Source organism: Gymnogyps californianus, chromosome 4 (genome assembly GCF_018139145.2).
Source record: "Gymnogyps californianus isolate 813 chromosome 4, ASM1813914v2, whole genome shotgun sequence".
Taxonomy (NCBI): Eukaryota; Metazoa; Chordata; class Aves; order Accipitriformes; family Cathartidae; genus Gymnogyps; species Gymnogyps californianus.
The window spans coordinates 29,298,255-29,325,956 of record NC_059474.1 but is presented as its reverse complement, the minus strand read 5'-3'; the positions used below and the strand labels follow the sequence as shown (position 1 = coordinate 29,325,956).

The 27,702-nt window shown below is 38.6% G+C and overlaps 1 protein-coding gene across 2 annotated transcripts in view; it reads left to right on the top strand.

The window, feature by feature from the left end:
* CORIN (corin, serine peptidase) overlaps positions 1 to 27,702 on the top strand; it is a 168,710-nt gene that overhangs the window by 133,883 nt on the left and 7,125 nt on the right. For both annotated transcript variants that reach the window (XM_050896226.1, XM_050896225.1), the window contains exons 14-19: positions 2,636 to 2,749; positions 5,219 to 5,329; positions 7,027 to 7,156; positions 20,817 to 20,939; positions 23,959 to 24,008; positions 25,569 to 25,743. In XM_050896226.1, coding sequence (XP_050752183.1) covers positions 2,636 to 2,749; positions 5,219 to 5,329; positions 7,027 to 7,156; positions 20,817 to 20,939; positions 23,959 to 24,008; positions 25,569 to 25,743 — 703 coding nt within the window. The remainder of the gene's footprint in view (positions 1 to 2,635; positions 2,750 to 5,218; positions 5,330 to 7,026; positions 7,157 to 20,816; positions 20,940 to 23,958; positions 24,009 to 25,568; positions 25,744 to 27,702) is intronic.

Sequence of the window (27,702 nt, the reverse complement as noted above, 5' to 3'; positions counted from 1 at the left end):
CATATTTGAGAAGTCGTGGCAGTCCAGGGAAGTTCCCACTGACTGGAAAAGGGGAAACATAGCCCCTATTTTTAAAAAGGGAAGAAAGGAAGACCTGGGGAACTACAGGCCCGTCAGTCTCACCTCTGTGCCCAGCAAGATCATGGAGCAGATCCTCCTGGAAACTACGCTAAGGCACATGGAAAATAAGGAGGTGATTGGTGACAGCCAACATGGCTTCACTAAGGTCAAATCATGCCTGACAAATTTGGTGGCCTTCTACGATGGAGTTACAGTGTTGGTGGATAAGGGAAGAGCAACAGACGTCATCGACCTGGACTTGTGCAAAGCATTTGACACTGTCCCACATGACATCCTTGTCTCTAAATTGGAGAGACATGGATTTGATGGATGGACCACTCAGTGGATGAGGAATTGGCTGGATGGTCACACTCAAAGAGTTGCGGTCAACAGCTCGATGTCCGAGTGGAAAGCAGTGACGAGTGGCATTCCTCAGGGGTCAGTATTGGGACCAGCACTGTTTAACATCTTTGTTGGTGACATGGACAGTGGGATTGAGCGCACCCTCTCCAAGTTTGCTGACGACACCAAGCTGTGGCGGGGAGGGATGCCATCCAGAGGAACCTTGACAGGCTTGAGAGGTGGGCCCATGCGAACCTCCTGAAGTTCAACAAGGCCAAGTGCAAGGTCCTGCACACAGGTTGGGGCAATCCCAAGTACAAATACAGGCTGGGCAATGAGTGGATTGAGAGCAGCCCTGCAGAGCAGGACTTGGGGGTGTTGGTTGACGAGAAGCTCAACATGACCTGGCAGTGTGCATTTGCAGCTCAGAAAGCCAACTGTATCGTGGGCTGCATCAAAAGAAGCGTGACCAGCAGGTTGAGGGAGGTGATTCTGCCCCTCTGCTTTGCTCTCGTGAGACCCCACCTGGAGTACTGCGTTCAGCTCTGGGGCCCCCAGTATAAGAATGACATGGACCTGTTGGATCGAGTCCAGAGGAGGGCCACAACAATGATCAGAGGGATGGAACACCTCTCTTATGAGGAAAGGCTGAGAGAGTTGGGGTTGTTCAGCCTGGAGAAGAGAAGGCGCCAGGGAGACCTTCTAGCAGCCTTCCAGTGCCTACAGGGGGCCTACAAGAAAGCTGGAGAGGGACTTTTTTACAAGGGCATGTAGCGATAGGACAAGGGGTAATGGCTTTAAACTGAAAGAGGGTGGATTTAGATTAAAGGAAGAAGTTCTTCACTGTGAAGGTGGTGAGGCACTGGAACAGGTTGCCCAGAGAGGCTGTGGATACCCCATCCCTGGAAGTGTTCAAGGCCAGGTAGGATGGGTCTTTGAGCAACTTGGTCTAGTGGAAGGTGTCCCTGCCCATGGCAGGGGGGTTGGACTAGATGACTTTTAAGGTCCCTTCCAACCCAAACCATTCTATGATTCTAAGAAATAACACTTCTTGGAAACAACGTATCTTGTTTAGTAACTTACTGCTGATATGCTGCTGTAGTTCCGGGTCCAGGCAAACAGAGGTGCTGCTTCAAATGCAGTTTGTGAGCTTATACCTCACCTATTTGCGTTTGGGGATATCAGGGCTGTCACCTGAATTTGAGCTTGGATTAAAATGAAAACTAGTATTGTCATCTCTAGAACAGGCCAAACAAGGCAATCAAACCATCTGTTTTAGTCAGGAGAACACATTGTTTTTACGGCTTCCTATAAAACCAGGATATCAGACGTGCAGGACATTAGTACGTCAAAGTATTTAAACTGGTATCACAGTGAAGTGCTTTATTAGTTGATGGAAATAAATAGTGATATAAACCAAGAGAAAACACTTTTCTAAAATGTACCTTGGGCCTTTGTTAATTTCCTCTGGCTGACTAACAGGAATTTTACTGTCAAAGCACTTTGACACAGTTTTATAAGTATTCCGCTTGAAATCAGAGAGGCTGGTTAGGAGGACTTTGAAGAGACAATAATGCAGTGTGTTCCCTGCATAATAATGAACACTCTTGAAGATTCATACAGCCATTGGGTCTTTCTAATCTTTTCAAACTGGTTTGGTCTCAGATTATGGGACCAGGAAAACTGTTTGTGGTCAGTACTTAACAGCATCTCTCTACCTTTCATTGGGACCTGCATTAGATTCTGTATCAGCACTGCCGGAAAAAATTACATATTTCTACACTGTTTTATGGAGATTCCATGCTGTCATAGGATTTCCTTTTGAAAGATCAAAGGTCTGTGTGGTATGCTTTTAAAGGAAACTCTACAGACTTCAGGATTCAAAAAGTTTATGTATTACTAGTAAATGTATTTCAAGAGTAGTGGTGTGTGGGTTTTGAGCTAATTGAGCTAATGCCTAAACCATTACTTATAGATATGTGTAGCATAATATAGATTATTATTCTAAAAGCACTGAAGTATTATGAAGCATTATATATTTTATACCCATTTATCAAGTGTGCACTGCAACAATCTTATTTCCATTTCTTCATTAGTAACTATTCTTGGTACCTTTTAGAATTTGTATTGCAAGTGAAAATATTTTGGGTGTTTCAGGATTATTAAGGAAGAAGAAAACAGTTGATTTGATATTGCATGCAAGTGTTTCAAAACTGTGCTTCTCTGCCTCCAGGTTGTAGAGAAAGGGGTCTTTGGGAGTGTCCTTTGAAGAAGCTGTGCATCAAACACACTATGATCTGTGATGGTTTCCCAGACTGCCCTGACATGATGGATGAAAAGAACTGCTGTAAGGGCTTATGCAGTTTGTTAGTCCCATAAAGGGCTAATCACATTTTTGGGCTCTTGGGGTGCAAAATAAATGAAAGTAAAAAGGTTTTCTACAGACAGAAAGGCTTAGTCATTCCCTCAGTTTCCTTTTCAGTTTTTCTATGGCATCAATTTATCCTCATTTTGTGTCCTCTGTTGTTCACATCCTTGGATCCTTGCCATCTCCTTGGTCACTCCAGTCCTCTCTCTTTTTTTTTTTTTTCCTCTCCCTCCTCATTCTTGTGTCTTCATGGTTCTTTTCTTTATTCCTTGTAGCTTCTTGACTCCTTTTCCCAACTTTTCTCAACTTTATTCCACATAGGTATAGCTGTTCACTGCTCTTTTTTTCATGATTTCCACTTGATTTTCCTTCTGATCAGAAGGAAAATTCCTTCAGTAAATTTCATATGTCTTCCTGCTTTATTTGATTTCTCTTCTGCTTGACATTTCTTAGATTCTGTCTCCCCACTTGGCTCCGCAGGCTTCTTCTATAAGCCAAACTGTGATAAGTATCAGAGATACAAAACTTAGTATGGTACACTGATGATGTGGGCGTACTGTCCATGTGTACAGTGTAAGTCAGCTCAAAGTGCTGACAGTGTGCAATAGGCCCCCTGGTCCCCTGCGGGAGCTGCCCTGTGTTCTGCTTCCACTATGCAGCTGACTAGTGGGATGGGAAGAGGTGGAAGACCTGCAAACGGCGGCTGCTTTGCAGGCTCCCACCCTGCACGTGAAGGTGGGAGTGGGTGCTGTGAGATCTTAGCTTCACTTTCATGAATATATTCGTGGTACTCTGAATTCTCTTCTTTTGAGAAAACCTGCTGTGTGGGCATGTCCCCAAGACAAGGAACTAGAAAAGACATACTGGGTGACACCCAACCTGCACAAGAAGGAAGAGATGCTTGGTAAACTTGGTTGAAAGCTGAAATTTTAGTTCTCTAGGCAATCCCAGTATTTCAGCATTTTTGCTGGGACTGTAGGATATAATTTTACAATTTAAAAAAAAGTTGTTCCTGAGTCTCTGGAGTTCTGTTGGCAGGGACAGGATGGTAGGCACATTTTATGTGCCATGTGGAGCATATGAATATATTTGCCAAAATGATTAGCAGCCTACATATATCACTAGATCTTTGTTTCTTCTTGGGAAGAGGCAGCTCACAGAACGTTTCTTAATCTGCTTTTCGTTGTAAAGATTATACCATTTGACTTCCAAGCAGTCTGTGTGCTGTAATCTAAAAAAAGTAAGGTGGTATTAAAGTGATTTGCTCATGAGCACACATTAAGATCATGGCAGAGAAAAGATTCTCCGAGGGCTTAGGTTAAGCTAGTCTGTAATTACCAGACTATATTTCCTCTCTGCTTTTGTGTTGGAGCTTGAATATTCCAAAATGGCAGCAAAGTTTCCTCAGCTGAGGGCTTACAGCGTTTGAAATATGCTCTCTCTGGAAGGCAGTTAGAGAGCTTTTTCTAGTTTTGCTCGCTTTATTCCAGAGCCGGAAAGATCACTTATGTCGGAGTTGGCAGCGCTGCCTGCTCTGTCTGTATGGTTTTCACCGTGGAGTACATTTTTTTGCACTAGTGTTGCAAATAAATGCTTAGTTTGTATGGCAGTATAGATGCTATACAACAGCCAGACATAGGCACAACCGAATGCAGCTTCCTTCCACGCATTCTCTCCCTCTCTGCCCTCCCCCAGCTCTCAAAATTCCCTAATGATGGGGTTTATAGAAGCTGGAAGAGAAGTGTGTTAGTGAGGAGGGTACTGTAATGCTACACACCTGCCTTTTGGGAGGGGGTTTGTTATGGTTGGGGGAAAGCTAAAAGTCACTTGCAAGTGGAAGCTTTTGTGGTTCCTGCACTGGACAGATTCTGGAAATCCCTATCTAACGCTGCCGGCTGGCAACCAACTGTGAACTGGAGCATGTCTATCTGTACATCAGTTCCCCATCTCTAAAGTGGAGATAAAAATAATTCCATGATTTTAAATAGCAAAGGAGGATCCAAAAGTGAATATAGAATTGCTGTGGATGAAAGGAAATACATATGCATTACAGTAAAATAATTTTTTCAAAGAACATGAAGAAATAAACAGATTTGGAGCAGTCTCCTAAAAAGCATGGAACACAATATTTTCACTTAAAACTTCTGAGAGGCTTAGACAGGTTTCATATGACAAGACCACAAATGATACTAAGTAATCACAGATCTTGCCATTTCCAGACACCCTTCCTTCCCTTTGAGTTGCGATGCCCTCTGCCACTGCGTGGCAGCAACCACCTTCTGCCTCAGTGACATCCATCCTGAATTTTGTTGCGAATCTGTCTCACTTTCTTGCTCCATAAGTCAGATCTGTGCCTACCTTCACCCTCCTTCTCATTTTTTCAGTCTCAATGTGAACTTCACATTGATCATTTCTTTCTCTGAGTGAAACATGTTTTTGTCCTTGCAGCATTTTGTGAAGAGAGTGAACTTGAATGTGCCAACCATGAATGTGTGCCACGTGAGCTCTGGTGTGATGGGCAAGCAGACTGCAGTGACAGCTCAGATGAATGGGACTGTGGTGAGTTTCTGCCGTGGTGCACTTTGCCTGGAAGCAATATTTGGGTGATGATAGTAATCGCTGGTGATTTCATTTAGAATACAGTTGCAGTGGTGGAGAGATGCTCCCTTTATTACCAAAGGGAGACTGGGTTGAGGTTGGGAAAGCATGCAAGAAAGTGGGGAAGAGAGAAAGGGAAAGGAGAAAGGAAAAAGGAAAAGGGAAAGGAAAGGCTCAGTGTGAAGTGTCACAGTGCAAAGATATAAGAAAAGTGACATGGCGGGGAACTTCTAAAATGTGTAGATGTGTAGATGTAAAATCTGGAAAGTGTTGTGGATAGAAGAGCGAGTAGGAAGACGTTCAGATGTAGAATTCGTTTGGGCAAAACTTCTAAGCCCTGATTCTGAACTTGTGAAAATCAGTGTGAAATTCCCAGTGACTGCAATAGTGCAGGTTCAGAGCTTATGAGAAGAAGATAGTCCTACTAGGTCCCCTTTGCACTGGCTAAAGATCTGCAGAATGATCTTAGCGTGCTATTGCTATCTATATTCAGATTAGGCTTCATGCTTTTATGCATTGTTAAAGTAGAACTCTCCAAGTATTATTCCTTAAATAAAAATGAAGGTGGATTTCAAAAAAATTGCACTGAAAAGAAGCAGATTGGAAAGTGATTTCACTGAGTTAACATGTATTTCTGTACATGACAGTAGTTCATATTACTGTTTTGAGATGATTTATATGTAATTTTAAATACAGAAAAAAGGTGTAGCATAGCTTACAGAAGCAAATATTTTGTGTTCATATTGAAGTAGACTGTATAAATATTTTAAAACATTTAACATTGTATGAACATTAATAAACAACAGCATTTAATAAAACCTATGCAACAGGGAAGAACTGTTCTAGAAATGCATATTTGAAAAAGAGTAATCTAGGATTAATACATACCTTTCTCACGGACAGAGAAGCAAAAGCACCTTCAGCATATAGAAAAAATGCATAATGACTGGCTATGTTAAGATTAGTACTATCAAAGCAAAAGTCAGAGGAACAGTTTAACTAAAACCAGTATGTATTTGGGGAAGAAATGCACACAACCAAACATCTTTTAAGGGATCGTAGAAAGGGAGGGATGTAAATTTTCCATTTTGGACCATTTTGAGAAGCTTTTTGTGTGTGATAAAAGCAGTTCACACACTTTTTTATAGATGCATTAAGAGAGAAGCAATGGTCATGATCTTTCTTGTAAACAGTAGTTGTTTTTTCTTTCTCTAATTACACCCACATATTGTTATGACAGGAACAGTGCATATTACCGAGAGTCAAATGATGGTATCATTCTTATGTCAAGCAGCATTCATCCCACTAATTACTTTAGTGATTTCAGTTTGACTATTTGTGGGGTAAAACGTCATTTAACAAGATTAAGGCTATCAGAAACCTATGTGAACCTGTGCTGGTGAGTCAAGAGTATTGTGGTTTATTCTAATCCTCAAGACGCCTTTGTTGTTTAGCGTCTCATGCTGTTCAATGTTAGCGAGGTTCTGATAGCCATGGTTGCCTTGGTTTTAAATTACATAGCTATTGAGCATATAAAATCAGCAAAAGTGCCAGCATCTTGGAAAACTCTTTTGAATGTAGTTGTATGTTTTCAGTATGCCATTTATAAAACTAACTATGTGAAATAATAGTGAAGTTGTTCTTCTTTTTCTTTGCAGTTACCCTGTCTAAAAACATGAATTCCTTGATGTTCCTGACCATTCACAGGTCAGCTGCTGATAACTATGTTTGTGCTGATGAGTGGCAAGAAAATTTAAGCCAACTGGCCTGCAATCAGATGGGTTTAGGGTAAGGTCAGTAGTTTGTAGCATTGATGAATTTCTTAGGACAATTGGAGTGCTGGCGTTAGATGTGAATGATCATTGATCACTGCAGTGTTAGACCTAGTGTGGAAATGGTTCATAGAGAAAAGAGGTAATGAAATTTTGTGAACTATGGCAGGAACAAAAGCTCACTAAAATCTAGGCACTTTCACTACTTTATAAGCATTTGTCGTGGTGGCTAAGCACCATGCAGCCGCTCACTCACTCCCCCCACCCAGTGGGATGGGGGAGAGAATCGAGGAAAAAATAAAACCTCGTGGGTTGAGATAAAGACAGTTTAATAGGACAGAAAGGAAGGAAAAATAATGATGATAATGATAATAATAATAATTAAAAAATGACAATAACAATACTAGAAGAATTAGACTATACAAACCAAGTGAAGCACAATGCAATTGCTCACCACGCGCTGACTGATGCCCAGTTAGTTCCTGAGCAGTGATCCACCCCTCCCAGCCAGCTCCCTCCAGTTTATATACTGGGCATGATGTCATATGGTATGGAACATCCCTTTGGCCAGTTTGGGTCAGCTGTCCTGGCTGTGTCCCCTCCCAGCTTCTTGTGCCCCTCCAGCCTTCTTGCTGGCTGGGCATGAGAAGCTGAAAAATCCTTGACTTACTTAGTATAAACACTACTTAGCAACAACTAAAAACATCAGTGTGTTATCAACATTATTTTCCTACTGAATCCAAAACACAGCACTATACCAGCTACTAGGAAGAAAATTAACTCTATCCCAGCCAAAACCAGGACAACATTACATGATTGTTATTAAAGGAGTGTGTTGAAAAGATAATGATGTCTTGCCAAGCCTCAATATTTGAACTTGCAGTATTGCTGAGGCTTAGAATTGTTTGGCAATGTGATACTGTGTGTCTTCCTAAAGAATTAAAGCAGACTTGTCTTAGGAAACAGGAAAATTTCTCTGCATTCATTTGCATTCTGCAATAAGTACTGTGAGCTAGGCAAGCAGGTATGTTTAGCTTGGGTATCTCTGAACAATGAATTGTTAAAGATAGAGCTTTCTGTGTGGAGCTCAGAAAAAAAAAATAGCCTCTATGCATCTTTCTTATTGCACGCATACTAAAGTAATAGCTGCTTTATGGAATAGTTGATGCAAAATATAACGGTTGGATAAAAACCAAGTTCATCTGCTCTGATATCCAAAGCTGTCTTCTACTAGGAAAAGACAAGCCTGATGGTATAGAAGGATGTCTTCTGTCAGTGTCTGATCCCCAAACTGGGTTAAGGAGTGTCTTGTCTGTCTGCCTTTTACGACTACATATACTGACATGCAATCTTGTTCTTCGTACCTTTCTCAAAAAACACAGGAGGATAAAGACCCTGGGTTACAGTGTCTGCACTTAACCTACTCTCTATTGCCTTGCACTGCATGGATGCTTGACATCATTTCTAACACGTGCCCTGAATCCAAGACCACCTGTACTGAATGGACTGCCTGCCGTTCTAACACACAGCAATTCTGTACTCCTCTAGCTAGTTTAGTGTATCTAAATAATATTGACATTATCTTTATGCTTTAACTTTATATAACATCCTAATAAGCTTGAACTCCTTTGATACCTTCAAAAACAGTTATTGCTTTTACAACTACTTTGTTGTCTAAGAACAAACTGATGGTCTTAACATTAAGAATGTTTTTCTTCTTAATATTTCAGTCTCACACTCCTAACATAGGATTTGCTTAACTTTCCTGTGATGCTTGCTGCTAGGAAAATGAAAAAGGTATTAAATTATCACAAGACCTCTGATTCCTTCCTTTTTTCAGAGGTGTGCCTAGGCTGAAATTAACATGAGTAGAAACTTACACCTTCCTGTTTCTTCACTGAGGCTTGCTAACAGATACTATCAATCCTATGACTCTTAAGAAATGTATAATTTGTGTATAAGACACAAATAATTCTTAAATGTCACAAATCCGTTTTCTAACAGAGGAAGATATTCTACAAATCAAATTTTCTACAAATTCTTTTTTGTAGTGGCAGGTGGTTGTGGTGAAGGGCTCTGGGAAATTCCAGTTCAGATCTGAATTCTACAGCTTCAGTCTGACTTTAATACTAATTTCTAATTCTTCCTGGCAGTACTTCAGAAAAGCAAAGTAGTGTTCATCTTTCCTTTCTTAATGCCTGATTTTGTCAATCACCTGAAGCTTGATTTTCTTAGCTATTCTTCAAGTTTTTGTGAAGTGGTGCTGCCAAAAATACAGTAAATTAGCTTTGAAGAAGATCTATAAGAAAAACAAAGATTATAATGCATTCACCAGAACTAATTTCAAGGAGTAATACAAATTAATATAATTATTTAATTCTTTTGTTAACATTGCATAGGTGTCATGGTTTAACCCCAGTCAGCAATTAAGCACCACGCAACCGCTTCCCTCTCCCACCTCCCAGTGGGGTGGGGAGGAGAAAAGGCAAAAAAAAAGTAAAACTCGTGGGCTGAGATAAAAACAGTTTAATAACTCAAGTAAAATATAATACTAACAATAGTAATAATGAAATATAATAACAATAATAGTAATGAAAAAGACTATAACAAAAAAAAGGGGGGGGGGGGAACCCAGTGATGCACAATGCAATTGCTCACCACCCGCTGACCGATGCCCAGTTAGTTCCCGAGCCGCGATCTGCCCCTCCTGGCCAACTCCCCCCAGTTTATATACTGGGCATGACGTTCCATGGTATGGAATACCCCTTTGGCTAGTTCGGGTCAGCTGCCCCGGCTATGCTCCCTCCCAGCTTCTTGCACACCTGCTTGCTGGCAGAGCATGGGAAACTGAAAAGTCCTTGGCTTAAGATAAGCGCTACTCAGCAACAACTAAAACATCAGTGTGTTATCAACACTATTCTCACACTAAATCCAAAACACAGCACTGTACCAGCTACTAAGAAGAGAGTTAACTCTGTCCCAGCTGAAACCAGGACAATAGGGGTTCAGTGAAAATGTTACAGAGGGTAACATTTTCTATATGGTGAAATGGAAGACTGAATGATAAATTGGAGTTTCATGCCACTGGAATCTGATCTAAAGCCATAAACTTCATCTGTTGGCCATTATGTCCTGCATATGTTATTTATTTGACTTATGATAACAAGAAAGTCTGAATGTGAGGTTGATAACATTGGTGTATTTAATAAGCTATTTCCAGTCACCATTGAAGGTACAGGTAAATTAGACTGTATATTGCACAGAGCTCAGATAAAGATGAAAAAAATTCCTCTGTATCCTTTTTTTTTTTTTTTTAAGAGTAAATATAATATGTTTTAAGCAGTGCGTTTTCTTCAGGTATTCCCAATGGGAAATATTTCATTTTACTCCTTCAGAAAATTAAAGTTATGAATGTAGAAATTCTGTCCCTATTATAGCACACTGCAGACACCTCCAGTTTTGTGGCTATGCAGATTTCTTTAATAATGACTTATGATGATACTTGATTTTGATTTAATAGTTCTCTTGTTTATTCTTAGAGAAAAATAGTGCACATGAGATATCAAAGTTGGCATTTGTTAATACCTTAGACCAGGAATTACAATGAATGGTAGCATATGGTATTTTTATTTTCTGTAAAGCTCTGCAAACTGTTTTTCATAACTGTGTTCAGTGCTTTCCCAAATGACAACTCTCAATTACTATATAATGTGGTAATGTTTAAAATACGAAAGCAATGTCTTTCTAACAGCTTGTAGATGTTTTTAATTCTTCAGCCTAAAATAATCTGAAAAAAATGAAGAGAATTTCAATGACAGTGGTTAAAGTTAGGTTAATTTAGCTGATAGTGGTAACACATTTTACAGAATATCAGTCTGTCTATTTGGGAGGTATAAGCATTGTGTCTGCAGCAACATTAAAGGTAATTTTATTCTGCCTATTGCACAAAATTCAAGCTATTTTCCTGGCTGTTGGCCAATTCTAATCCCACAGATGATGTGTTTCTCCAGTTTTTCACAGCACAACACATGCAATGTATTGTGTGATGCATGATGCAACATCACAGAAAACTGTGCAAGTTCCAAGCATTACCTGAAAGGCTTTGGACTAATGGTGGCTGTTGCTAAAATTATGCAATGTGTGTTCTTAGCAGGTCTTATGTTTTCCTCTAGTGCAAAAAGAATGTTAGATACAAAGTAAACTTTTGTTTATAATGCTAAAAGAGCCTAATGAGAACTGTTTGTTCAAGTCTTAGGTTTTGTAGTTTACAGCCAGAGAGGACTATCAGATCACCTGATATGACTGCCTGTTCATCTCAGGACAGATAATTTTGTTCAGAGACCTCTGACTGAGTCCCAAATTTAAATACAGTAAAGCATGTCTCTGGCAATTAGGTTTCCTGCTAACACAGGTAGAGAATGGAACAGCAATTGCCATCAGTTTCTCAGATCAAGGATTAGATATCTCCTGGTGTGTGCTGCAGAGGCTATGCTGCTGAAGATAGGCATACTGTGCAGGTTCAGAACACTATGTCAGAAGACTCTAGATTTGTCTTGATGTTTAATTGAAGAAAACCATTTTCGTGTACTCTGAAGTCCACATTTTTTGTTGATGGAACGGTGATCATAAAGCCATGGTCTGCTCAGATCTGAAATTTGACAAAACCAGAAGTTAGTGGAGTTGTTCTGTTACCTTATGGCAACGTAGTGGAATAGTTTGTCTTTCTTTCCTGCACTAGGATGAGATAAGAAATGTAATAGGGGTAAACTTCAGCAGCTGGTACCCAGCAGAGTGCAGGGGAATTCTAGCAGATCTGCTTGTTCTGATCTAGCAGTATCAGCATAAAATCACAGCTGTTTACCAAGTTACTTGTTTATAAAAAATCTACAGTGAGCTCTGCTACCTCCTGCTGCTGCTGCTGCTCCCTTTCTTGGAGGCTGCGCCACTGGTGATCCACTGAAACAGGTAGCTCCTTTGCCTTCTTTCCTTTGCCATAGCATCTACTGTGTGTATATCTGTGGAAGGGAAAGGCCAATCTCTTGTTACTGCCTGGCCTTTTGTCTTTCCTAGTACTTTCTCACTCTCTGTGGTACAAAGTTCTTTAATAATATTTGCCAACCGAGCAGTCAAGCTGCTGGACCAATAATCTTTTGTTCTCACATGAATCATTATGCTTTCTAATTACTTTCTAACTATTTCTGCAACAGAAATAATGGAAGTTTAGTTTAATGTCTTATTTGCTTAAAAACACCACAGAAACAAAAAATGGAATACTTCTGTCCTACACACATTAGAAATTTGAACTTCTGAATTTAACCTACTTTTATTTTCTCCAAGAATAAAGATGACATTTAGTAAATTAAATTCCATGCCAAAGATGAAATATTTGAACTCATTAATTCAATCTGGATTTCTAGACCCACTCAACATAATGTAAAATATGCTTGACCTATCTTGAATATATTCACATTGTCCATGGCCGCAGTGTGTTCTATTAAATCTTTAGAGGATTTAGCGAAACAGTGAATTCTTCAGATTACATTTATTTTTTTAAGAATGGCAGCAAATACATATCAAACAAAATTTACTGAAAATAACATTACGAGCTGTGGTAGATGTGGAAGACTGTTTTAGTAATTTAGAGCAACCATAAAACAATGTTAAAATATGTAGACTTTAATCAGTGTATTAGAGTTGTATTAGATTCAATCTGATAGGTTATGTCTCATCTTTCATGTATATATGTAGTTTAAAATATAATTATTTGGATAAGACTTTTTTTGAAGAAATTTCAGCCTAATAATTCCTTGCAAATTGTGACAATTGCTTCAAAGAGTCATTAAGCATATGGTCATTTACCTCATATAAAACTTTTTAGCTTCATGATTGGATAGTTTTCTTTCTTTAAGTAAAAAGATAATTGTTATTAGTGATTTAATATCTCCAACAACCTTGGAGCTGTCTGAATGTGCTCCTGGGCAACTGGCTGTAGGTGGCCCTGCTTGACCAGGAGGGGTTGGACCAGATGACCTCCAGAGGTCCCTTCCAACCTCAACCATTCTGTGATTCTGTGATTGACTGAAAGAAATAGAAAGATACATGAATACTGCCAACCAAAGAAACGTTCTTATTCTAATGATTGACCACAAGTCCTTTTTCAAACTATTTTATGTCACAGCTTGTACAAATGGCATTATAAAACCCCTTTTTTTTTTTCCCTAGGGGCTTCTAAATCAAATTTACTCAGTTTAACACAAAACAGATATTAAATCTGTCAGTCCTGAAAATTCATTCTGAAATCTGCAAGTTGAAGTGTTTTTTCTGGCTAATGTGTTATTACCAGTAGAACTATGGGAACATTTCTTACTGAATAATAATTCTGTAAAGGACAATGTTGAATGAAAATAACAGTGAATTTTGTTCAAATTCAGTGAATAGTTTCAGCAGGGGAAAAAAGGTTGAAAAGTAAAGTTATTTTGTTTCAACTTTTTAAAATGAAACACTTAAAATTTTATTTCAAAACAATATTTTTCTCTGAAATGCGTCCTTCTTCTTTTTAAAATTAAAAGCTAATTAACCTGAAATTAAGGGCTTTACATTTAATTTGAAGTTGAATTAAGACTTCCAGCTAAGAAAATCTATATTTTATTTGAAGTTTTATATTTAGATGGCCCAAAATTGTCTTTTTTAAGTTTAGCTACAAAATCATACTTTATGAATCCTATAACTTGCAGAGACTCAAATGACAGAGAAAAAGCAAGCATATAAAATTTTTTCAGCATAATTATGTGTTAACTCATTCTTGATAGGCTTGAGTAGTCTATCAGTTAGGACATAAGACTGTAGGCATTTTGAAACCTGGAAATATCACAGTGATTACCTACTTTCCACCAAAAATTTTAAGAACTATTTAATCATACATGTTTTAGTTTTCTGTCAATGCTGTGAATCTTTTTAATTTCCATTTTCTATGTCTCCATAAGTTTTCACATTAAAATTTCAGATTTCTCTGATTTCAATGCTGTTAAAATCAAGGGTTTGATCTTTTACTCCATATTCTATGGTACAGCCATGGCTTTATAGAACTCTGCTCAAGACCAAGAAACATCTTAACCAGTGAGTAAGTACAGACAGGAAACAGATGCTGTTCCAGCTCTGAAATAGGCCTAATTTGTTTTATATTAGTGCCCATACACACATTATTCCTTACCTTCTGGCATAACACAAGGCTTCCTTTTCCAAGCCTGCTGTCACATAAGGCTTAAAACAATGGAATTGTAGAAGCTGAACAGGGGAATGTTATTGTTACTTTGAAGGGAGAAGGAATCCAGTTTATGGTTTATACTTTATTCTAAACTTGCAATTTAATACGTTTGAGAGAGTTTTCCACAATGGAATGGGGAGAATGAGTTATTAAAACGCTGCACAGAGGTATCCCAAATTATGTTACTTTTAATGATGAACAGAATATTAACTTCATAACCTAAAATTAGTCCCTGCCTTCTGTTTTGCTTTTGTTTTTCATTATGATTTAGTATGCGAGTCATAATGTTCCTTGTGTTTCACTATAAACTATCCTATAAACTTTGACTGTTGTGCACAGTGATCAGCAGGTAGCAGGCTAAAATGCTTTGAAAACTATTTCTTTAATATTTCCATTGTACAACTTATGTAATGAAATTACCCTAACCATTACTTTTCTCCATTGTGAGCACATTTATAATGTAGAAGACAGACTGGGTTTTATTTTTCTTTTTCAATTCTAAAAATCCCTCTCTTAAACACACATAAGGGAATCCATAGCTTGAAATTAGATGTATTAAAGGAATATTCTAATTTTTAAATTGAAATCCGAAAAATTAGTAAATTCTAAGTTAGAATTTCCCACTCGGGTAGACATAAGTGCTACTGCAAATTAAAATGTCTTGCCTTTCTGATTTTATGAGTCACTGATTTTGTAGAATCATTGAATAACTTTTTTTGAAATTGTCTTAGATTAAAGGAAACTTCTTAGATTAAAGAAATAAGATATGTTAGAATTATATGTGCCCTTTGATGTTCATTAGATCTAGCAGACATCTTTCTGTGAAGCAGCAAGATTAACTTGGCTGAGGCACAAGCTGTACAGTGACCCGAAACTGGAAGTGGAATTCTAGAGAGAGTGGAGATGTAGTTCAAACTTACAAAAACGGGTATAGAACAACAGCATAAGTATCTGGAGAAAGAATCAGAAAAGCCAGGGATATTAAACAAAAAAAGCGAAGCAAACAAAGAAAAACCCCAAAACAAAACCACAAAGAAACCTCAGCAAAACATATTCTGTTTCTAAGATGGCAAAGACTTAAGAATTAGGACTAGAGTAAGAAAATACCATATTATACACTGATCTTCAAAGTAGCTAGTTTTGCTGAAATTCATCCAAGAGCATTTCAGATTTATGGCTATGGCAGATCTCCATTATGGCTGCTAATAATGGTAGCCAGTAGTTTTAAGAAGTTGTGAAGAATGGCTACATAAGGCTGAAAACTGTTACGTATGCCATCTTTCATTAAAAAGGGAAAAAGAGGAAGATGCAGAGATTTACAAACTAGTTGCCTAGCTTCAATTATCAACAAATAATTACAGAAGTATAAGGTCTTAATGACAGACTGAATACATTTATCAATAACAAATCATATCAGATTACCTTAATTTATTCCTTGAAAAGGCAGAGACACTGTGGATAGGGAAGAAACAGTAGTTGTGATATATTTTTAACTTTCATACTATGTGAAATGACTTTTGAAATAAGTAAGGAGATAGGGACAAACATGAAATGATACGAGACTGTTGATTCATTGTCAAACCATAAAGATGTATTGGTGGGGGGCTAGACACATCCCAGTGTGTCTGGAGTGATATTCAGTGTTGTCATGAGTTATTCAGATAACGGAGTGGAGAGCATGCTTAATAATTTCTCCTTCACCATCACGCTGGGAGGATCTGAAGAGGTTTTGGAGAACAGGATTAGAATTAAAAAATTTTTTGACAGACTGGAGAAATGGCCTGAATTAACCAGGAGTGTTTATGTGTAATCCCTCTGGTGTATTCAGCTTGTGTTAGATTTTGACTAGATGGGGAGAGTTCAGAATAGGTCAGCAGGAATGACCAGAGACCAACAAAACATGATCGTGAAGAAAGGTTGAAAAGTCTGGATGGTCAGTCAGGGAGAGGGAGTTACAGGAGCCTTCAAATATGTAAAAGGCTGCTGCAAAGAGGCAGGGAATAAACTGTTCTCCATTTCCAGTGGAAATAAGACAGAAGTAATGAATTTAAATGACAGGTAGGAAGATTTAGAACAAACCTTAGAAAAAAATTGCTAACTGTAAATCCTGGAATATATTGCCTGGAAATGCTGAGGATTCTCCATCATTAGAGATTTTTACAAACAGGGCAGACAAAAATCTGTCAGAGAGAATTTAGATACCATTGATCTTATTTTGGATTAGGGGAATGGATCAGATGGCCTCATAAGATTCCTTTCGGCTGAATTTTCTGGTAGTTAACTGTTTTGGTTAACTAGTGAAAGAGAGTCTTGTGGAAGGATTTTTTTCATAGGTCCTAATCCCATTTCATTCTTGAAAACAGTGCAGAGGACCTAATGAAAATCTAGGTGAAAGACATACTTGTCTTTTACCACTAAGCTTGGTATTTCTATCCCTTCAAATGTAGACAGGAAAAAAATAAAACAGTGTTGTTTGTTGTGCGTCTATTGTAAATTTACTTAACTATGGCACTTTTGATATGGTCTTGGAGAAGTCCATAGACTGAGACTACAGGCACCCTAAAGTGTATTCATTGAGTGTTATGTTTGAGCAGTTTGAGCTCAGAAGCTTTAGGATTTTTATATCCAAAAGAAGTTCTTTTGGAGATAAAGATTTATTGCAGATATTTAATGAGACACGAGACGGTTAAATTTTTGTGGTCTATTCAGTAACAGATTCTTAGAACCCCATGGGTTTTAAAATAATATTTCAGTACTCAAATGGTTCCATCCAGATAGCACCATGAGATGTTATAAAGTCATGTGGGTTCAGGTAGGATTTGTAAGTTATCTTGAAAGCCTGGTGGAAGATCTGGTCCAAAGATCACCACTCAAAAGGCATGCATTATTGTTACTGTGGTATGAATGTCTTATGTTTGCAGATATCACTAACAAACTTACTTAAGTGATGTAGATATTTCAATGACTGTACTGTAATCTTAAAAGATGCTCTTAATGTGTGAAAAATCTGTTCTAGTAACTGTTAGCCTTTTTCAAGATTAAGGCCTTCAGCATAGGTACTGGTACACTACAGTGTATTTGTACTGTGCAACAGAATCATAAAATCGCCATTGTAACAGACATCTAGAGAACATCTAGTCCATCTCCCACTTGAAGCAGGACTATCACCAAAACGAGATCAGCTCAACCACTGCTCTGTTTAGCCAAGTCTTGAAAACCTTGATGGATTGAGATTCCACAGTCTCTCTGTTCCAGGGCTGCCCACCTTCCTAGTGAAAAAGCATTTCCTTTTCATCCGCTATGACTCTCCAAAGCTGCAACTCTAGGCCATTTCCCCTTGTTTTACCATGCAGCACTATTGAGAAAAGTTTGATTCCATCACCTTTTAACTCCAAGTAGTTGCAGGTTGCTATTGAATTGTCCCTTAGCTTCCTCTTCACAAGAGTAAACAAGTCCAATTCCCTCAACCTCTCCTTGTGTGTCAGTGCCGTAAGCCCTTAGAAAATTTGAAAGCCATCTGCATGACCCTCTCCAGTTTCTGAATATACTCTTAAACTGAGGTGCCTCAAAACTGCACATTGTGTTCCAGGTATATATGGTTTCAGTCAACAAATACGGTTTCAATTTTGCTTATTGTTGCAATACAGGTAATAATTAAAAGCATTAGTCTAAAATCAACACCGAGTTTCTGAACAAAGCTGTTCTGTTATATGCAAACCAAAGGGAGGAAAAAAGAAAAAGAAAACTGCAAAGAAGTGAAAGAGCCTTCTGAAAGTGTTTCATAAAAAAGGTTCTTTATTTGGCTTGCCTGAAATCTTGAAGGATATTACATATGGCCACACACATGACTTTTGTGCAGATTGAGTTAATTTAGGTTAAATTTGGCAGGCCACTAAAATAAAAAATTGGCAAGAGAGCTAATTTTGAACTCAAAGATGTAGGTTGATGTCTTAAAGTAATTAGCAGCTACAGCCTTGTTGTTGGAGTCTGTAAGAAACTCAATAAAGCAAAATATTCTTATGAAGAAATTATATACCAGGAGTTGACGTGGCTCTGTCCATCGAAAGATCCTTCTTCCCTTTTCTTTAGAGTGCGTCCACAGAAGAAATTGTGTGCTACAGCTCCAAGAGGGGCTGAGTAGAACCTGCTGCCTGCCGTATTTCTGGAGCACAGGATGGGTCTGGCTAAAATGAGTCCCCATTGCTCTACCTCCCTCCTTTTCTCTAAGTGCTTCACAGTGCCTGCTGTAATGTATACTCCTGGCATAGCAGCCCCTCCCTGGATGCTGAAAGTCTCAGACCCAGAAGCTCACACCAGCCCGAGTCCTTACTCCTCCTCTAACATTTTTAGCTCGTGTTCTCTCATTCTCTGGCAATTCCCAGTATGCTCTGGTCTCTACACAAATACAAACCATTGTCTCCAGCTTTCTTCAGCTAGAAATGAGGCTCTTAGGTCCCCTTTATTCTGGCGATTTCTAATTAAAATAGATGAAAGGAGACAAGTGGTGGCCCTTGCCTATCTGAAAGAAAACCTTGTATAAACATCATCAAGGGGGGAACGCTCTATAAATGTTTATAGAAAGCATTCTAAAGACATAAACTACGGCATACTGGTTTTGAGTGTATTATATCAAGCTGTGACCACCAAGGAAAAAAGGCTTAGCCATAATTTTACATTTACTGAGAATAATACCTTGTATTAATAATTATAAAATTTCATACAGACTTAAGTGTCTTGTAGGTTTTTGCCCTGGTTTAGAAGTATCTGCTTAATGATGATTATAGCATCACAAGTTGTAATTCAGAACTGCAGGTTTCAGCAAAATAATCTGGTATTTGGGATAATATAGGTTTGGATCCATCAGATGGTATGATATTTGCATCTTTTTGCACATTTTTGAGTTACATATTTTATAGATCAGACACTGTTTACAGCTACATAAAATATCACTGTACACAGTTATGAAATGGTGAACATAATTGGTCACAAAAGATCATAAGGCAGAATGTCATTTTAAGAGAAAAAAGTTTGTGTATGTTTGGTAGGAAAAAGAGTGGGAAATAATCGAATGATGGAAATGGAGAGGAGAGTTTTATGTGTTTGCTATAAGCAGGCACTGAGGAAGAAAGCTCTTTTTGCAGCAGCTTTCTCTAAATGAGGAAAAAACACAGTCTTTAAAAATGCTTGTTATTATCTGCCTGCACATTCTGGGTAGTAGATCATGGAATGATATTTGCTTAATATGCCCAGAGAAGGTTCTGAAAAATAAGTCATGTAACAGGCAGGATCCAGGGCCGTGACCTCAGAGCCTAGTTAATTCTGCCAGCCCTGTTGAAAACATTTCCATATGGTTGCACTGACAACTTTACCATAAAACAGAATTCTTTGATCTTTGTTAATTTATGCAATCAAGTGGGTAAAGGATGCTGCACTTTTGTAAATATTTAAAAAGAAATATAGGTAATACTGAAAATTGGACTTAAAGTAATAACCTGGCTGGCATTCCTAGGTACTGCCATGAGAGACTGGGTTCAGAAGCAAGTTTTAGGACACATCACAGTTTTTCTGAACTTTTCTCATTCTCTTTTCCATGAACTAGGATTTAGAATTTGGCCTTTGACCAGTGTTCAGGAGAGCAGTCCTTGAAAGTCCTTGTCATTGACAGGGATTGATGGCTAATCATGAATGGTTCTGTGCTGGAAAGTTGCATAACTTGTAAAGCCATTTAAAAAATACACTTTTTTCCATTTAGCAATTGAGATTTACTAAAACAGCAGTTTCTTCAGTGGCTTCAGTCTATCAGGCAATAACTAAACTAAGGAAGTGGATATATGAAAATATCTCCTGGTGAACCATTCTAACTTACTTTCATATTCCTGTTAGTTTGCTGCAGAAGGACAGGTTTGACATTGTCACCCGTGATTTGTTCTGTTTCACAAAGCAGACAGCTTGAACTTAAGAGATACTGTCAAGTATTATTAACAAGACCCAGACTGCTCTTTACTGTTAAATTTTAATCGATTTCCAAAGATAGAAACGTAAAAAAATATTTTTTCTTTTACCTTTTCTACATATGAAGATCTATTTTTTTGTATTTTTGGAGGCAAGAAACTGTAGAAATAGTATGTCAATTTATGCACTACAGTAAACGTCACCAGAAGTCTCTTGCTGTTCCCGATTCCAATTCTGGTTCTTGTCAGAAAATACAACGTAAGTGACAGTAATATGTTAGCTGGTCTGGCTTCTTGGGGTGATTTCATTCCCCTAACTATGATTCTGCCACACGTGGCTTTGCCATAACATTCAGCTGTATATCTTTGGAGTACACAGGAGGCATTAGGGCCTCTTCACCTTCATAATTGTAACATAGAAACCTACTGGAAGGTCTATGAATGTTTTTCATTTGTTTCAGAGGACCATTCAAAACAGAAATTGTACTAGAGAATGAGGAAATGCAGCATCAAAAATGGCTGAATCTGCACTCAGACTGGAAGAATAAAAATGCATCCACGTTACACGCACTTCTAGTGAATGGGTAAGTAACAGGTAAATGAGATTTATTTCACAGCTGTGGGTAGTCACTTAATGGAGGATGACAAACTCCCTTTGTTACGCTCTTTTTCCCCAAGGTATCTGTGTATAAATCCCAGCACATACTCATGTGAGTTTGTAAGATACAGTCTATAACAATTTTAGTGTCTGCTACAGCTGTAGTCTCTTTTGAGTCCACCTTATGAATCTTCAGGGGCCCGTTCTGCCAGACTAACAGCATCTGAGTGACATAGAGGTGATGCCCTTGAAGCACCCAGACCAGACAGCTTCATTAAATCCCTGCTGACCAAGAAAGTCCAGTAAGTACTATATAGTAAAACCTGCAGCAACAACTTACCATCCTCTGCAGCCCATGTAGTTTGGATTCATACATTTGGAGCTACCACGGCTTCTTCAGTAGAAGCTATATCCACTTACAGTAGGTTTCCTTAGCAGTTCCTCTGGCTTCAGATGGTGGTATATTCCTTTTAATTAACTCGGCTAAACAGGTAGTTGGTAATGAAAAACCAGGATCTCATGGTTGAGACATTCAAAGTGTGACTTTGAGACTGAAGAGCCAATGAACTTAAAACATCCAGGACAAAACTGGGAGAGCCATCTAATCCCAATCTGCAACTGCATTCTTCAAAAAGTAGGTTCGTTGTTTCCCTGTTCTCTTTCAAATGCCTAGGAGATTTCAGAACATCCTTCTTCCATGGAAAATCCTTCTGTTCCACAAGGAAAGACTGTCTTGGCTAAATGCAGAGGTACAACATGTGTGAAGACACAGATCTGAGGAATACACCTACTTTTCTTTTGCTTGGCTCCGTTATTTTCTGTAGTGAAACTTTTCTGTAATGGCGGAATACTAAAAAGATTGTGTCTGCAAGTGCCTACTTTTGCTTTCCTACATCTCAGCTTCGTACTAGTTCTGTTTTACGTTAGTATTTTCCCCATTCATTTAAGTTCATTTTTATTTCTTCATCTAGAAGAAGGGCCATTACAGGATGGTGCCTGATACTTGAAAATTTTCTTTTGAACTCTTTTCTTTTCTTTCTCGCTGTCTCTTTCCACTAGCCTAATGGTATCTAAATGCTTTCCTCCAGAGTAATACAAGAAAAAACACCTTGGGTTGTGACCAGATGCAAAGGCAGGTCCACAATCATATTCTGTTCAGTCACTGAAGTGCAAAGCAGAAATTTCAAGGTACTTTGCCATGTTTGAAAGTGGTCTGCTAGGAAGTATGTGTGAAGGCATGGATTTGGAGCCTCTGAGTTACAAGACCTAGTAGCAAAAGATCTAGTTTCACCCAAAGTACAAGCTAAAGGAGAGAAAACATCAGTAATGAGGATTATTGATAAAGCTATTACAGAGATGAAAGTAATATGTAGGACCAGATGTTCCAGTCTCCCCGAATCCAGAAAATGGGTAACAAGAGTGAGGCTGTTTTTGTTTTGGCTGCATCAGGCATCCTGTCTAGATGGCTCTCACTGGCTGTGCATGCGCTGCAGATCAGGTGCACCCCATTCTGATCTCCCAGTCATCCCACTGGAGGACCTGCAGGCCTGCCTCACTTCTCATGTGCCTGGCTTGCTTTCTAGTATAAAGCAAATTGCACAGAGGACAACATGTGTTTAGTCTCTTCCCAACATGAAGCGAAGACAAGCCCAGGAGCTGGGAAGTGCTCCTGAGCCCTGCAGTCTAGGTGTATTCATCTGGATCAACTTCGGCATGTAAAACGCCTGTGCTGTAGAGTATGTTGTATGTTTAAAGGAGCTGTCAGGCTCCTGGACTACTGGGATCTTGAGCAAGAACTAATAAGTGCACCACTAGTTTCAGAAAGTTTTGATGAGAGAGAATGCCACAATGCAGGCTATGCACACATAAAAGCTTTAAGTTATCTCTTTTAGAGCTCGCTATCTGATAAGTCAAAGAAACGAGTGTGAAACTTAAGCGTGGCTGGTCTCAGTTATATTCTGTATATTTTTTTTATGGAGCACAAATGCCCTTCAAAATTGTGCACAGAATTTTCTTTCCTGAAGTTGGTCGTCTATCTCTATAAACAGAATTTTATGGTCTGTGTTTTCAGGAACAGAAAGTAGACTGATTTGCACAGTATATGAACAGGGCATATGCAATATAAGGGACAGAGGTCTGGTCAAATCACAGATTCAGGCTAATCTGGTGAGCTTGCTGGCACTCTGTTATTGTGCCCACAGTAGTATCTATGACTTAAAATCAAATGCAGCCTCTTTTTAGGAGGTTGCAATTTTAAAGATACTGCTTACCTACTGAGATTACAGCCTTCAAAGAATTACCTGGGGAACAGCTAATTTGTGTATCCAGTCTAATTTAGCTCTGCATCTGCCTCAGAAAAGCGCGTATACAGTAGGAGTGAAAAAGTGGTGGAAATAAAAAGGCAGTCATCTAGTTGAGCGACAATGCTCACTGTTTTAACAAGGATCTCCCTTCCTTTGACAAAGAATCACTTCTTTCCTCTCTCATCTGAAAATCTTCAACAGAAATGATAAGTTTTTGTTGTTTTAATACTCATTTTTGCAAACTTCCTGGATTTTTTCAAAATACCCAAACTTTTAGGGCATGAAAGATCATCTGTTTTCAAAGGTATTTCAAAGAAAATGCTATCCTTCAGCTGTGAGGAAGAGGAGAATGGCAATCTCTGTGCTTTCAGGTGCCATAAACTAAGACTTGACAGACTGTACATCCCAGCTGACCTCAGAACTGGATCAGTGCCCAGAGAGCAAGGTAGTCTGCAAAATATGCAGCACCCACTCATGAAATGCATTGTAAAGCTGAACTAATATTTTGAATTATCTCCAGGCAGACGCTGGAAACCGTGTATGATCTGGCATAAAAAGCTCCTTGTGTTTCTTTTTACAGTTTGGGGGAATTTTTAACAGCTGGTTCACAACAATGAGTACAATACCTGTGCTGATTTGCAAATTACCAAAAATTACATCAATTAATTGAGATTTCCACGATGTTCTTGTTTCAATATTTAGACAGATGTGTCGAAGCAGAAGCAGAGTGGCTCTCTTTTGCACTAAAGAAGGTAAGAGAGAAGTGCATATAAAACAAGGATTTTTTAAAGATGTATTAAATTACTTTAACAAATGCAGGTGTTTAGTGCGAATTCATTCTGAAATTTGACTAGACTTCTGCAACATCCAGTTTTGCATTGGGTTTTTTTTTTCCCTACTCTATTCAGTTTCATCAGCTTTTCTTATTTTTTGACTACGAGGCTGTGTATTGCAGTAGCCCAGTCCTGCTCCCACAAAACAAATTTTGTCAGCAGTCAAGTTCCAAAAACTAATTTGATAAAACTTCCTGCTGAAAATATCTTTTACCACCAGAGTGGTTAGCAGGCTATCTGCCTGGGAGTTGAAGCTGTGATCTGTTTAGTTGTGAAGCTCAAGGGGACAGAAGAACCTGAAGTAGAAAGCTACAGACCAAGTCTGTCGGCACAGCAGATGGTGCAAGTTTAAGTGGTTTGAAAATGCAGAAATTCTTCATCTTTGATGAAATCATGTTCTACAGACAAGGAGAGCTTTGCTGAAGAACACTTAAATTATGAATTAGCTGGACACAGGGAAAATTAATCACAAAGCATGACCTGAATTTGGGAAACTAATCAAAACATTTACTACTCTTATCAGAAAAAAAAAAAAAAGCTCATAAGAGCCTGTCAAAGGTGTTTGCTTCTGACATATGTTGCTTTAAGTACACTTAAACCCCCTTGCCCTCTGAAGTTAAGTGAACACAGTAAGAATTACAAGTTACAAATAACCATTGCTCCAGTTTATTTCTTCACCACTAAATTCCCATGGATATATGCAATGGCAGCATATCCTCCCTTGGGAGGCCGATTGCAGAAAGTGGTGGCGGTCTTTTGTTCTCTAAATCAGACTGAGTACAAACAGGATAAATAATAAGTCTGCCATCTTACAAATCCAGAATATAAAGTGAAACAAAAGTGAAGGGCTAGCTATTTCAGAAAAGTAACTGTCTGGCAGATGGGAATCTGGTATAATTTCCAGTGGAAGTGGCTTATAAGGTAGAATGGACAGAGTACTGGAATGTCTTCGAATCTTCAAATATTCTCCCTTAGTAATTTCCACAGGCAAAGCAAGCTTGGTACCGTGTAGCTGAGTAAACAGTGTGACATTCACCTCACAAGTGGCTTAAGAAAAGCCTTATTATTGCTGAGCAGATTTTCCAGAAGCAGTTCTTACGGATAGTACAAAGTAGCCCAAACACGTTGCTAGCTGACAGAAAGACAAGGACATAAACCCAGGAAACCTTCCCAAGGGCAGCCTGGTAACTCCTGAGAGAAAGGAAGTCAGGATCCCAAACTTAGCTTGGTTAATATTTCAGGCTGAGCTGGTCAAAATTAATATCAGGAGAGCAAATCCTTCGATATAAAGGAAGGATGAAAACGGCTCAATATGTTTGATATTATTGTGTGGTTATTGATGACTTCATTTACTGTATTGTTCAGTGTAATTTCATGACTCTGTTAATATTGTTCCGTGCCCAGTTTTCTTGCAGAAGGTCTTGTATGCGCTGCCTTTGTGGTAACAACTAACTCCCTTCTGCATCTGTTCCTCACTAGACTGTGGCCGTCGCCCTGCTGCTCGCATGAACAAGAGGATCCTTGGTGGTAGGACCAGTCGCCCAGGCCGATGGCCGTGGCAATGCTCCCTGCAGAGCGAGCCAAGTGGACACATATGTGGCTGTGTTTTGATTGCAAAGAGATGGGTCTTGACAGTAGCACACTGCTTTGAAGGGTGAGCAGGCTCAGACAGTTTTACTGTTCATATAAACTTGCACATGTGAATTACCAAGTCCTCCCTCCTCTACCAAACACACTGGGGGTAGGCGATGACCTTTGCAGAATGGCAAATCACAGAGGCCTGGTTTTAAGAGACTAAAAAAGAAAGTAAATGGTATAAAACAGCACCAGCTTAGGTTTTCACATGCTTTATTATTCATGGCTGGTGTCTCTACTGATGAAAGCTAAATGAAGATGCTCAGACTTTCAGCAGGGAAGAGGAAAAGGAAGAAGACCAAAACACTAATCCTATAGCTCTCATACAACTGCCATAGATTAAAAAAAATCATTCTGGGCACCAGCATAGAAATGACCCTGGAAAAATGCTGTGACCATTAGTAAAAATAAAAACTGAGTATTTACTCACAGTGCAACTGACATATTGAAGTCACTGCCTTTTCTAATTGTAAACACTCCACTCCTTTATTAGGATCGCAATCGTTAAAAAGTGAGTATTAACCACTACTCGGTGCCTCCTAGTATCTGAGGCCCTGGGGTGGATAGACAGTCTGGAGTCCAGAGGAAGTTTACATGTCTTCGGAATTGTCTTGGTCATTGTCATTGGTGCTAACAGATTTTGGAGAGAAGTTTATTACCTCATTTCTTTTGTCTTGTACATAAGTTTTTTAATTGGGTTTCTAAAGATAATTGAAATGTGTGTTCTCTGCTGTAGTTAGCAAGTACTTTTCTGCTACGCAGTTGTCATCAGTGCTTAATCCTGCTTTAAACTGGTACTTGCTCATTGGAAGTTATTTTAGACTACAGTAAACACCTTTCTTTCTGTTGAAGCCAGCAGAAATTCTGTGGTAAGCAAGTATCTCTTGACTGATATTTATTTATAACATTAATCGTTCCCTTTTTCAGTAATAATTTCAGTTTTGTCTTTTTATTTCTGAAACACTGAGTTCTTCGGTATTTGTTGGGTTTTTTTCCTTCCCCCTCCCCAGCTCTTGATGGAACTTGTGGTAGGGGCAAAGTTTGTGGCTTTTGTGTCCAAGCCAGAAGACGTCAGGCAGGTGATAGTGTGAGTATCTCAAGGTGTGAGGCTATTAATGGAAATGCTAGAGAAAATGACATTGGAGAGGCCTCAGTTCTGACTATCACATCATATCAAGCCCTAAGGATGTTCAAGAACTGGTTCCATTCAGGGACAAGAAAAGTAATAACCAGAGTTACCTAGATAACCTTCCTTCTAAACTAACAGAGTGCTAAACCTGAATAATACAAACAAGAATATTGTATTTATCAGATTTTGGGTCCTGCACAAGGATTTTCTCTTCTTTCCCCATCTATTTTTAAATAAAGCTAAGCAGTACCTGGAATATTTCTTTACCTTTGGAAGAACTTTTTCTGGTGATCTAAAATAAAGGGTGGGATTTAGAGGTAGATCCTTCAGCAATATTGGACTGCTACTGAATTTCACAGGTAAGAGATTTCTCTCATTAGTGAAAGATAAGCAAAGAAGCTGTCAACTTTATAAAGTAAAAATTCTCCCATTTTCGTCAAATGCAGAAAGACTGCCACCACATTTTGGAGCTCTTCATTTACCCCTCATTTAGGGCTGTATAATATCTATGTGAGCTCAGAGTATTATGTGTAAAAGGTCTCTTTCACATTTGTGTTCTAAATGCCTTAAAGTACTAAGATATTTTGGTTTAGTAATTCATTGAGGAGTTATGTGAACTTTTTTCTCTCCTGCCTCTTCAAATAGATTTGAGGGTATGTTCCCAGTGGCCTGAAATCTTTAAATTCTTCATTTGTATAGCTTGATACAGCAACAGCAAGATCATTCTTGGTGCCACGAAGCTTTCTTGATATAAAGTATTTAAAAATTTACCAAACCAACCAGATGATAAGCCAACAATTAAAACAGATTTTAAAGCGCTCTGGTGCTTTAGACAAAACGTTCCATTTT